This window comes from Coturnix japonica, chromosome 21 (assembly GCF_001577835.2).
Source record: "Coturnix japonica isolate 7356 chromosome 21, Coturnix japonica 2.1, whole genome shotgun sequence".
Classification (NCBI taxonomy): domain Eukaryota; kingdom Metazoa; phylum Chordata; class Aves; order Galliformes; family Phasianidae; genus Coturnix; species Coturnix japonica.
In genome coordinates, this window is record NC_029536.1 from 4,972,140 (window position 1) to 4,985,573 (window position 13,434).

General features: G+C 48.7%; 1 protein-coding gene across 5 annotated transcripts in view; it reads right to left on the reverse strand.

Annotated features, from left to right (window-relative positions):
* Window positions 1-391: 391 nt before the first annotated feature.
* The window catches only part of DISP3 (dispatched RND transporter family member 3), an 89,797-nt gene continuing 76,754 nt past the window's right edge, over window positions 392-13,434 (reverse strand). For 4 of the 5 annotated variants that reach the window (XM_032448815.1, XM_015882713.2, XM_032448816.1 and 1 more), the window contains 12 exons: window positions 12,894-13,055; window positions 12,264-12,386; window positions 11,516-11,652; window positions 10,685-10,866; window positions 10,124-10,254; window positions 9,846-10,021; window positions 8,798-8,924; window positions 8,082-8,227; window positions 7,605-7,764; window positions 7,195-7,308; window positions 6,076-6,242; window positions 392-5,435 (listed from right to left, as the gene is read on the reverse strand). In XM_032448815.1, coding sequence (XP_032304706.1) covers window positions 5,073-5,435; window positions 6,076-6,242; window positions 7,195-7,308; window positions 7,605-7,764; window positions 8,082-8,227; window positions 8,798-8,924; window positions 9,846-10,021; window positions 10,124-10,254; window positions 10,685-10,866; window positions 11,516-11,652; window positions 12,264-12,386; window positions 12,894-13,055 — 1,988 coding nt within the window. In that variant the 3' untranslated portion in view covers window positions 392-5,072. The remainder of the gene's footprint in view (window positions 5,436-6,075; window positions 6,243-7,194; window positions 7,309-7,604; window positions 7,765-8,081; window positions 8,228-8,797; window positions 8,925-9,845; window positions 10,022-10,123; window positions 10,255-10,684; window positions 10,867-11,515; window positions 11,653-12,263; window positions 12,387-12,893; window positions 13,056-13,434) is intronic. The other variant, XM_015882712.2, reaches the window with a different exon arrangement.

Sequence of the window (13,434 nt, forward strand, 5' to 3'; positions counted from 1 at the left end):
CGTCCCCTCTTGGCTACTCAAAATCACAGCTGTAGTGGTATCTATACCTCCTCCCAGGCCTTCTTTACCACTTAGCAGCCCTTATTGTTACTTCATAACCACATATTCCAGAATCAGAGTCTTTCACATGGAAACCAGAGGCCACTTCAACTGCCTGCCTAAACCACTTGTAGCTTCACCCATCCCATTGGGAGCAATTGCACATGGTGCAGTTTATCAGCTGCTGCCTTTCAGCCTGAAGCACACACACCTCCACCTGTATGCATTAGAGGAGTAAAAGAGCCCCAGATGAACCTGGATGAAGCCCTCACTTGAGCCAGCCCTCCGTGGAGCTGGAGTATCGGCATTGCCCTATCTGCAACATGGCACGGAGCGAGGGAGCCAAACGAGCCAGTGTCAAAATCTTTTATTTACAACAGTCTCCAAAAATCAAGGAACATTGAAAATAGGGAGAGTAGGAGACGACTTACAAAAGTAACACGCATACGGTACACTGCGAATTGTGCTACATCACTCTGAGAACCGATGCTAAAGGTCTGCTCCCCTCTACCCCCATCATCCATCCATCTTCTTTGCTCTCTGCCCTGCAAAACTTCCTGCTGCTCTGCCTCCCATCACCACCACTGCTGCCCCAAGGAGGAATGGAGTTGAGGATGCATCCCACACCCCCATTCTGATGTATAGGCGCTGAGAGTTTCCAGCTCCAGGACCTGGGTATGAAGCTGAGCAATAGGAGTTAGCAAAGAGCTTTGAAACAGAATAACATGTGAACTGTGGCTTGCATGCTATCCAGGGTGAGCGGTGATTTTGGTGATTATTAAGACACTTGCCCTGCTTGGCTGCAAATCAATCAGCACAGTTTTCCTGCTGGACAGTGGGGACACATTTATGTGTATCTTGTGTTTAAACAGGCCTTTTATAACCTTCCAAGAGGGTAAGAAGATTCAGTGCAGGACAAGGCAAAATGAGGTGCTGTGACATAAAGCAACATCCCGGTTTGTTACAGTAGAGACAAGTCAGTGGTCTCAGGAGATCCCTGCAGCCAGACTGCTCATTCAGCTCTGTAAGGATGCCATCCTTCTCCTTGGGGATAATATCCAGGCTGGCTTTGCTTGGGACAGAGATCAGAGCCCAACACAACCACTGATCCCTTCCCAGTATCTGCAGCCTTTGAAACTGGTGGCCAACCCTGATGTCCCCATTGCCTGTATAGTGTGAGTGTATACAGTGTGAGCCCAGTACAAGAGCCACTGCAGCAAAAGCAAAGGAATGGAGTGAGGAGACCTGGGTCTATTTCTTCTTCTGACACTAATCTTTGAAAAGCACCTCAGCTCTGCTCCTCTTTGCTCCAAAGCTGCTGTGAGTCCTATTCTCACCAGTGTCTGTTCTAAAGGCAAGGAGCAGCAGATGCCCTTCTGTGACTGCTGAGGGCTTCTTGTCAGGACAGGATCAGCTCTGTCTTATAGGAAACTACCCGCTCTCCATCCTGAGACATTCACTTTTCAGCAGGTATCCTTCAAAACAGAACTTAGACAAGAAAAAAGGAGTGGGCAGATAACAAATATTTCATTGCGTTGCGCTGTAACTGAGAACCTGTGTGTGTTTCTTTTATAATTGCAGCAATAAGATTGTTTTGAGATGGGAAAAGAGCACATTCTCTTCCAAGTCAAGCCAGGATGAAATATTTCCATGACAATGGGCTGCTGCGTTTGACTATTTAAACACATCAAAACTGGCAGCTTTATATGAAGGATTTTAGCACCTTAGATTCCCCTGCCTAAGAAATTCTCTCCAGCATAACTTAGTTCAGCATCTGTGAACATCTTAAGCAAAAGCAGGTACCACTAAGAAGGCGGAACCTTGCACAGCAAGGCAATGGGGGCCCAAGAGATGCTCTGGGCAACAGAGGAGTCATCAGAGAAAGAAGATGGGTAGAGATGTGGGAGGAATTAATTAAGGGCAAGCATCTGCTCCTGGAGCAGCGCCAGACAGGTGAGCCTTTGCTTTTTATTGCTACAAGCATCTGCCTCAGAGCACTGATTCCCAGCAGGGCTGTCAGCCCCACCTTCATGCTTGCTCGGATAAACCCATCCATTTTCTTACCCCTATAATTTTATGAATATTTTCTAATGCCAGGGAGATGGATGTGTGCATCTGCCACTGATTTACTGTCTCCACCGAGGCTGGGCTCCACTTCTGTGTCTCTCTCACTCTGCAGGGTATTCTATGACTCTAGATCTAAAAGCCAAGTGTTCTGACCATCAAACTCTCAGCTTATCAATGTCCACTGGGTCTTTGCACTGGAAGCATAATCTGAGATAGTCTCCTGGCTCTTCTACTACAACCTGGATTAAGTCCCATCCTAACTCTGCCTCTTGCTGAAGGGACACCATCTCCTCACTAAGCCTTTGCAAATCATCTGCTATACCTACCTCAGTCTTTTCCCTCCTGAATCACTCCAGCCATTGCTTTGCCAGCTGCTCCCGAAGCCACCTTGGGCAAACAAGGACAAGGTGATGCTCCTGCTTGTGCCAGACTGCCCTACTGCTCTGACTGTACCTGGGCTAACCAGGGATGATGAGAAAGACTGGCAGTTAGTCCTTCCCTATTCCTGCACCAGAAAATGGGACAGAACCTGTTGGGTGCTAAGAATGCTGTTATTTTTGTCTGAGATCAGACACTGCTAAATCAGAACCCAGAGGCACAAAAGGTTTTCCACCTCTTTGAAACTAATCTTGGCTTTCTGAGAATGGCCCAGCATCACCCTGGAAGTGAGGAGCTTATATTAGCTTCTTTATAGTGAGCAGAACTGTGGGATACCTGGGGCACGAATGTGCTTTAAGTTCTGCAGGATTAAAGCAGATCTATGCCTTAAAGATCTTTCAGTGCTTCTCCATGCTCACAGGAAGGACACGCTACAAGGCTTAACTCAGCACCTTCCTCTCTTGTCTGGTGACCTGGAAATAACCATCAGCTTTAATCACTCCAAGAAGGTTGAAGCAATAGGTGAATACGGGTCAAGCTGCCAGTCAGAGCATCCTTGGCAGCAGCACCAGGGCTCCCACGCTCTGCCCCCATAGCACCCATGGAGATGGCTGTATGTCATCAGCACGCTGCCCTCTGTGCTTGCTGCCACTTACAAGTGCTCAGGGCACCACTAGTAATTAAATCCAGACAACAGACATCAGGGAGAGCGGAGCTTGCAGATCAATATGGCTGAGCCCCGCACAGCAGCTCTCAAAGAAGCACAGGTTTAAGATAGTTAAAAATCCTTTCCAGAACCATTCATTCACCAGGGCTCATCCTGTAGGAGCTGGGCAGAGCAGAGACAGGGGCCAAGGAACAGTTAATCCCACAGAATCCATGGGATGGTAAGGAAGAAACCAGGTCTGGTTTGCTCACTTTCACCACCCTCACTGTCCTTCAGTAGGAGTGCTCTAGATTTCTCCTGGCATCAACAAAGCCCAAGGAGACCCCTGTCCTCAATCCCTTCTTCCCCTTGGGGAACCCAGTTTAGGATCCAGTGTTTGATCCTGTTTCAGAGGAATGGCACGATATGAAGATGTAAGAAACTGGCAGGGATCAAACCAGGAATACAACGAGCCAAGCAGCAGCAGCTGCTGGTCCATCTCAGCAGCACAGTCCCCAGAACGTGGCTGGCACCAGGGACCAGCTTCCTGGCATTTCCATATTAAAAAGCAGGTCAATCCAGACAGAGAATGCAAAGCCACCGGGGACATGGTATCTGCAAACAAATGAGGAGTCGGGCTGCTTTCTGGCCACCTCTTTCTGTTGGCATCCCTGTAAATAATGTTTAATGCATCTCCCAGTGGGCCTGACCCCTCCCCTTCTGCCAAGGACCAGATGTGCTGCATATCAATGCGCTCACTTAGTTATTTCAATTTTAAGAATATGATGGAATCAGTGGTGCTTAAAATGTACTTGTTAATGGCACCAGTTTGCAATTTCATTTTACTTTAATATAAACCATCTGCTTTGAGCAGGCAGCAGCCTCAGGCTGAAGCTCTGTTGCCTTCATGTCTGCGCAGCAGCGTCTCTTGAGCTGCCACAGAGAATGCCCCACTGTTTATCCATGCATGCTATGGGCTCTACCTGCCCACAGGGGTTAGAACATCCTTAGGCTAAAAGCTGGATGCCAGGTCCAGGAGCAAAAATCTTTGGACAGAGGTGAAGGCCATCAGTTCTCTCTCTGCCATGCAAGAGCAGAGGTAGATTGATGAAGCCACAGAGCAGGAGATGGAACTGGACACCACTGCTACCTTGGCAAGAAGGAGAGGAGGTTGGGGCCCTGGAGGCATCAATTGTGTTCTGATGACTGTTCATAGACACAAGAGATCCCAGTGAGAGGTCCAGCGTCCTTTATGAAAGAAAGGGAGAGCCGAATGTTGTGGCATTCCCAACTAACAATGAAAGCAGGTCCCAGCGAGTGGTGCTGCCCCAAAATCTCTTGTTTTAATCTCACAACCACCCCAATAAGAGCTAGCTGGGAAACGTGCCCTGTGCAGTGCTGAGCACAGGGCACAGCAGAGCAATGCTATTCCCCAGGCCTCTCCAGCTCACTGCTGTTTGCAAGGCTCAGGTGTTGATGCACAGCCCTGGTGTGGGGACAGGGCATCACCTCAAGAGCCATCATTGCAATGCTGACCCTGGCCATGGGAAGGACAGAAAGGAAGCAGTTTGAAAGGGATCAGACGGCCTACCTGACTTCTTTACCTTTTGTGGTTCCAGAAAGCTCTGTTCATTCAGAAACAAAGAAAAGCAGAAAGAAAATGGAGAGAAGGGCACCTTCTCCCCTCCTACTCATGGGCTGAGGAATTCCCTGGGCAGCCCTCACTGTCCGTCACTTCCATCCATCACTTGCAAAATAAATACAAGTTTAGAGCAAAACCCATTAGAAAATAAAGTGCATCTGGAGTTGAAAAACTTCTGGAAAAAACAGGATTTTTTTTTTCCTCTTTTTTTTTTCTTACCAAAAATATCCTTTAAAAAAAAAAAAGAAAGAAAGAAAAAAAGGGATAAGAGGACAGATCGTGTGGCTCTTGGTATAGGGTCTACAGGGCTGTCCCATTAGGGAGAGGGATCTTAAATCCACCCTTTAGAAGGGCAAGGCAGATGCATAGACCCAGCAGGCCGGTGAGAAGCACCCCTGCCACAGCCTTGAGGCAGGAAGTCCTGCTCCGGGTGAAGGTGCCAGGCCCCATGATGCTCAATAGGGCTGTGCTCACAGTCAGAGTGTATAGGATGGAGACTCCAGTGTTGAGGGCCACGATCTTCCCAAACTTGGCGAAAGGGGCAATGATGCAGAAGAAAAGTGGGACGGTGGCAATCACGGTGGTGACGGCACTGGAGACAATTGCTACGCCTACATGACGGATGGCTTCAATCGTCCTCCACTGGCGGCAGGCTGTGGGGTCCTGGTAGAAGGGACAGCAGTGTTATGGGGAGCAGGGACGAGCACAAAGGGCTGCAGAGATGCTTTATGCTCTGAGAGGGTGGCTTAGCTTGTGGAGTCCTGGTCTGGGACAGAGACACGGTGTGAATGTGCTTCTTGGTGTTTATGAGCCCACCAGGCAAATAACCACAAGGTGAATATCCAGCTGAGACTAAGTGCTGGATTCTGGTGCCCCCACCAGTGCCTTATTTCAGCCACATCAGGAGGGTGTAGTGCATACAGACACTACACCAGGGAACAGAGATCCCCAAGATTTCGTGGTGCCCATCTTCCCAAGGAGGGTAAGATGTTAACAGGGCCAGAGGGTCCTGTGATTTGCTGAACAGGGCCAATGGGATTTTCTGAAGTTATAGGATGAGTGTAGGCAGGACAGTCTTCACTAGGGCTGGAAAAAGCATGGCTTTGGACACAGAGGGACAAGAACATGGATTGGATGCTCAGCTGGGTTTATTGACTCCATGTACACCAGCTGCCCAGGTGTGCTGTGAGGATGGCAGGAGACATTCCCTTTTGCTCTGCAAACCTTACATCCTGCATTGCATTGAGTAGTACAAAGGGCACAAGGGGAGTGTGTACAAAGCTTTAGGAGGAAAAGAGCTCACCTCTGCGTGGTGCAGCGGCAGGTTTTCCCCTGCCAGCAGGTAGCCCTCCACCAAGTGCACGCAGTAATCGACAGAAGAGCCAACGAGGATGGACAGAGAAATGGCTTCCACAGCTCCCATTTCCCAGCCAGACCAGTACATGATGGTCACCACCAGGCACACCACCCCTGCGTGAAGAAGCTCGTGTTAAGCAAGTTTAGAGGACTCAGGGAGTGCTGCCCTGACCCCCTAACAGGTCGTTTAATGGGGATTTTGAGATCATGCCCCTGAGCTCTGCACACCAGCTAAACAGAATGCTGTGTATCCTCCCTCCTGCCCACTAAAGCAAATGCTTCCCTTACCTTCCAGCTATCCAGTAATGAACTCAGACCTGCTGGGCAGAGCAAAGCACCTAACTGAGATATCAGACAATATGACCGGCTGATGCCAACCAGACTAATGAATCCAACAAGCAAGCGTGCATATGTGCACTAGATGGAAGAGGGCCCTATGTTTTGCTTGCTGGAGTTTACTCACAGCCTGGGCACACGCACAAGGTTTTCTTAAAGGCAAGAGTGCTGTTTGATTGTGAGTCATGTGTGGGAGAGTAAAGTGGCTTTAAAATGATAGATTTGATTTTGTAACCGGGAAGTTTAGTAACACATTTAGTCCATAATATCGTCGAATCACCAGCCGGGGAAAGGGAACTATTTAGAAATTTGCTTCAAATACTAACAAAAACACTCAAATATTCAGCTTTTAAAATCTCCCACTGCTTGGAAACAGCAGCCATGGTGCTGATCCTTGGGAAGCAGTGCAATTGTTATTCAGGGCATGTGGGACTTAATCACATTATTATACATAACAGGCAGGGATGGCATTTGTGTAGCTAAACCCCTTATTTAAACAAAATAGAAGGGATTGTGTAGATAAAGCACACTGGGAATTAGATACACAAATCTGTTTTCCCAATGAGGTTTCTATGCAGTTGTTGAGTGTTTCTCCTGTTCACCTGAGTACATCAAGATTGAGTCCAGGAAACCAAAATGATTTATACAGACTAATGGAGACTCAGCAGTGCCACAACCTACCAGTTCCATAGAAAGGGAAGGCCTGGCACACTGAGGTTGGTAATATTACCTAAGATGCTGAGCAGGACTGGCAGCAGGAGGAGGATGTGAGTGGTGAACACTGCCACTGCAGCCACACAAATAACCAGCGAAAGGATGAGACCATACAGGGCACTCTGTACTCCTGGAAGAGAAACAGCAAGTTAAATGGAGCCTGGGATGTTGAGAGCTGGGGTGAGAAGGCACTGCATCCCTGGACTCCCCGCTAACAAAGCAAATTCCCTCACCTTCTCTATTTCCCTAAACTCTATGTAGGGATTTTGACTATATGTGCTGCTTGGAGTAGACGACTTTAGGACTGCACACAGTCCTACAGGGACCAAAGATATAACACTTCTGCCTAAAATGGAGCAGTAGGTGTTGTGAAGGTACATCAGAATGCATGGGTTCCTCAGGGAGAGAAACAGGACAGTCACTTGCCTATAATCTCCATGAAGATCTGCTTCCAGTGCTCACAGGTCTGGAAACCATGACGGAGAGCAGAACCCTCAGGGAAAAGCTGGAGTTGCTGCTGCAGGAATGTCTCCCATTTCAGATAATCAGCGTATGTCTGGAAGGAGGATTTCCCTTTGTAGGTTGTCTGAAAGAAGATGAACATGTTACACTTGTGTCCTGCTGTCTGATGCAGTGTATGCAAGGGTAAAGTCAGAACAAGCAGCTGGAGTTGCAGGCAAGACTTACAGGGGCAAAAGGCCACCAGCTCTCTGCCTGAACTCACATTAAGTGCAAAGGGTGGCATAAACAGCTATTTCTTAGCAAGATGTGAGTGCCGGCATCTGTGCAACCAGGCACAAACAATATCAAGCACTAATTTATGGCTACAGTGCAGAAAGAATAGAGCAAAGCCCCTAGAAGTCATGAGAAGAAGGTATCCCAAGGATAGATGGTGATGCTCACCGATTCAAATGCCATGGAGATCCACTGCACCTTCCCATCCTTCACTCCCACTGCCCCGTGAGAGAGCTGGCCAGGCAGCAGGTTCGGCTCAGGGATGTTCTTGCACTCAGGGTGCAACATCTGCAGAAAGGAGGAGATGCTATAACCTGGAGAGAAAGAAAGAGCAAGGAGTGGAGGACAGGACAGGGAAAGGGAGCACATGGGATCAAAGGGGATGAATACAAGGAGGCTGGAGGCTGCATTTATCAGCAGCTGTTTCCCCTTGCAACTCTGACTTGTAAAAGCACTAGAGGTCTCAGGATCTAAATTCTCAGCTTGAGAAGACACAGTCAGCGCTGTCAGCACTGAACAGGACATGACCACAACTCAAGCTAACAGAGATGCAGAAGAGGCATCTGATGCTGCTGTCCTACTTGCTGCATATTTCTCATCCTTGAAGTTGGCACAACAAATGGAAGCATAGGGTGAGTGGCTCATGGGAGGTGCTGGGCCAAGTGGAGACAGACAGAGCTGTGCTGCAGCCAACTCAGAGAGCTGACTGCTGAAAAACACCTCTCCTCTCCTCACTGCCTGCATTTATCACTGACTGGTATGTCTGCTTCCTTCATCAAGCTGGGACCTGAGATTTTAGAAGCCCTTAGCATCTATGCTCAGACTGGAAGGTGTAAAGCAGGTTCCACCCAGGGACCCAGGGTCTCCCCAAGGATCCTACATACCCGAGGGCAGGCACTGAGCCCCTCCTGGCTTCACCAGCTCGGTGTTGCTGGCGATGGCTTTGCAGAGGCGGCACAGGTTGCCAATCTCTTTGAAGAGGTCGAAGCTGTCATCGTAGATAACGCTGCCCTTTCACAAGGAGACACAACAACGAGAGCACCACACATGAGACATACACACAGCAGCTGGCACAAGAAAGCAGAACTTGATCATCTTCTGGGTGCAGAGCTTGAGATCTGCTTATTCAGACCATGGGTTCTACAGTAAGTAAATCTCACATCTTTGCCTCACCAGACAAGCCAAGAAGAAACTACATTAAAAATCAAAATCAGACAGCATGACAGAAGTACTGATGAATACACGGCTACCAGGTCATGCCCAAAACCATTATGGTCCGACTAAGGAGAACTCAATTCCGGCTTTCTGCCCACCCCACTGCTTGTGTGTCATGCTGTTCCCACCAGAGGAAAGGACAGGTTCTGCAGAGCACCCTCAAATCAGAAGGCTGAAATGCATCTGCAAGAGCCGTAGCTGAGCATAATTCTGCTGGGGAAAGGCTGGGAGTATTTCAAAGTACCAGACCTGGGGGATAAACTGGTCCTGAAAATGTCACTTTTAGGAAACCTTCTCTAGAGTGATATGTATTTTTTCCATGTTACAATCTTATAACAAAATAAACAATTACAGAAAAATATAAGTTGCCTGGATCTTGAGTCTGCAGTGACATTTCCATACTGAGTTCAAGATGGGTTTGCTTCTAAAATCCTCAGGCAAGCCAGATTTAGACTCAAAATGAGAAGGTTAGGTACTGCACTCAGAAAGGGATTTTCTGACAAGTCTAAAGCAATTTTCAGGATAGGGCTTCTTCTTCATCCCCATTATTTGGGAATGTTCTGTACAGAGTGTGCTTCTGGCTCATCACAGTGCTGCCACCTCCATCTGTCCAGAATGCTGGACTATGCTACCTGGGCTGCAGGGAATAACTCAATACCATTCAGGGAGACCTTTCCTTCTCATCAGCCCCAGGCTGGCCGTTCAGCATTCATGTACCATGTCTCCGATGACGTGGTTGTCAGAGTGCTTGGTACGATTCACCCCTCGGATGCCAAAGACAACGAACACCATGGCTCCTGTGTCCACCAGTGGTCTCACTGCTGGCTTCCCACAGCCCATGTTCATGCAAGGATTAAACCCAGAAGTCGCTGAGAGCCTTGCTTTGGGTGCTGCTATTAAACATAAAAGAAAGGAAGGTTACACCTGAAGGCAAAAACCCAGCTGACTCTCTAACATCGCCAGCAACAAGGCATGGCTGGACCTCACCAGCTCACCTTTCTCACTGGGAACATAAAGGATGCCTTTAGTGGGTCCATCTGGGCTGGAGCTGAGAAGACAACCAGGAGGTGCCACACACACTCTGCCATGGTAAGGAGGCTTGTGTGATTGGGCAAAATACAGCTTCCTGTGCAGGAAAGACAGTTTGTTATGGTAGGGCACAGGTAGTATGGATGATGTCTCCACAGCACTACATGGAAACAGACATTCTCAAGGAGAGAGGGAAGGAAAAGCAGCACAGCTTTAGGCTCAGATCCATAGCCATTGTGTACTGTGTGCTGCCTGCTCAGCCCAAGTCTTCAGCTGGGTATGTCCAAGACTAAAATCATATCAATCTCTTTTTGACATGCAATGAGGCCTACAGTGACAATCCTGCATCTGGCCTGTGACCAGTGTTAGTGGTGTTGTGGGTCTGCAAAATAACTTGGCAAAGAGGCCTAAGGCCAGGGATGTCTCCAGCTGAGAGCAGGGCTGGCAGTGGACGTGAGGCATCGTGTTTTAACCATCCAGGTGCACTGTGTTTGCTGCCTGGCCATTAGTGTGCTTTGGAGGGTTACCTTGTTCGCTGCTGCTCCTTGGCGGCCACGTAGAAACTGAAGTCGAACTTCCAGCCTCTCTTGCTATCACAGGACAAGGTAGTCATCATCCACTTCCTGGGGCTCGTCTGCTTAAGCAGCCCTACTGTGGACACACAAGCTGTCAGCTTCCTGGTGAAGTTACCGAAAGGCACTCTATACACCTAAGCAATGGATTAATGAAAACAGACACTTAACTCCACAAGGTTGCAGCCTGTCACATGTTAGCATCACACACTCCCCCTCCTCCCAGGGCACTGGCACAACCATACAGAACGAGCACTGTAGGAACAAACCCAGCCAGTCCTTAACCTGCCTCCTTCCCAGGGTGCGTGTGATGGGACCCCTTGCCAACCCCATTCTTTGTGCCCAAGTGGGATGGTGGCTGCTCTGTTCAGGATGAGGGAGAAATGAGAGTTCTGCTGGGGGTGTCCGTGCCCAACACGTGCACAAGCAGTGTTGCCTGCTCACCAGCTGTCTGTGCACGGACAGAAGGAGGCAGTGGGAATGCAGCTGTCTCAGTTGCAGTTTCTACTGAATTATGCTCAGCTGATGATGGCAAGAATCATCTGATCCCCACAGACACCCACACTTCTGCTCTCATTGTTGACAGTCGTAATGCAACTGCAACAAATCAATCCTGGGGCAGTGCAAGGCATCACCTCTAGCAATGCCCTTAATGCTAGATTCCTTACTGCAGTGCCCTTCACCCTGAGCTACCCAGGGCCCTGTGGAGTGACAGGAGGCTCTTGTGCTCACCTGCTGAGCGCTGCACTCTTGATAGAGGGGTCCACCATCCCTGGAATGACTCACCTGGAATGAAGGCACCTCTCCATCTCCCGGTGACACCATCTGCCAGGGGGCAGGGATACTGGCATTGAGAGAGAATCTGTAGATGGCTGGCCTTCCCTTGCTTCTGGACTTGGAGATATACACAGTCCCTTGCAGATCTGCGCAAAACAAAGGGAGGGCATGAGGGCTTGTGGTTCTGCTCATTCAGCAAATCTTACAGACGTGGGCAGTAGTGGAAGAGGTTTTCTTCTGGTCTGTTGTCTCCTCTGGGGCAGCAGACACAGCCTCTGCCTCCTATAGCAGCACAGCACACCTTTCAAAGGCTTTCACAAATATATCCTGAGCTGCAGTAATTCCTGATGGCTTATTGATTCGTGTCAGCTCAGGACCTGGCCCAATAACTCTTTTATCCTCAAAATCCCCTGCAGAGCAAGCCAAATTTACTCCCTTCATGGCCTGCCAACAAGGCTGTGACACAGGACAGGGATGCGAAAGGTCTGAGCTCCCAGCCCTGTGCTCACACTAGGCAGACCACAGGGATTTGTCACTAGACTGCACTGCCACGTGGTTTGTTGGACCCTGTACTGAAGAACAGTAGGTATTCAGGGGAAGGGGTAACGATACCCTGCATATCCAGCACCAAGCCAAGGCTCAGCAGGGATGTGTCAAAAGAAAATTATTCCATATCAGTTATTCAGAGGTTGTGTGATTTCTTTTCTGTTTTAAAAACAAATGTGGCAAAAAAAACCTGTCCTCATGCCCTGCTTACCTTGCTGCCCTGTATCACTTATGCTCCCTTTGCTTCCCCAGGGTGATCCAGAGCCTCTCTTCTTTTTTTCTAAGGATGTTCGGAAGTTGTTCTGCAAACTGTGGGGCTTTTCCTGAAACAAACCTGTCCCACAAGGTTACTCAAGGAGGAAACAGTGAATAACACAGCAAGATACCTACTATGGTAGGCACGGTGGCAATGGGTTGATGATTGGGCTAGATGATCTTAGTGGTCTTTTTCTGACCTTAATGATTCTATGATCACTGTGCATGCTATACACTTGAGTAGGTAACACTTCAGATACTCCACTACTGAATATCAAATCCCAAGCAGGGAGCACAGAGCCACAGACCAAAGACTGGTCACTGGCATAGTCCCTTGTGAGCAGCAGTTGGTTTTGCTAGACCTCGCTGTTATTTGCTCTAGCAGAAAAACTCAGGCAGTTCTTGGCTAAAGCAGCTTTTCAAAATACTCAACTCCTACAGGCAACACCACCATCCCACTCAGACTACACACCTCCCTTCAGTAGGATCCATTCGGTATCCAATGAGCCATGAAAAACATAGCTCTCACTGTCATGTTCCAGCTCCCCCTGCCTAGGGCCTGAGGCCTGAAGAGCAGCACTCTCACCTGAGCAGGTAATGCAGGAGATGCCTTCAGCACTCAGGTTGTATTTCAGGTCTAGCAGCACCTGGATGTTGGTGTCTGGACGGAATAGGACTGGAGCACGGCTAGCTGGGCGGAGGCGGCTGGCAAAGAATATGGACAGGAGCAAAACAAGGAGAAAGAGCCCTGCAAAGAAAAGCCCAGATAATGCACGGGAGACCCTGCACAAATCTTCCTCTCATGATATAGTTAGCAGGGACATGGAGGAAGGAGGAGAAAGAACAGCACTGCTGACATTGGCTGCTGGGATTTCCTGTATTGAGCCCTGTGCTTGGATAACCCCATGAGGACCTGCCATTTCAGATCTGAGTATAAGGAGAGGGATGGAGAAGCCTCCAAGTTCCTCATCAAGTTCCCTTAGGGACTATCTGTTCTGGTGACACTTATCAACTGTTAGAAATCATCCATTATGCCTTCTTTTTCAATCTCATCACTAATAATCACAGCTTGGATATTGCCTGTGATGCTGTCAAAAAACCCAGGAGGATGGAATAGCCCCCTTTCT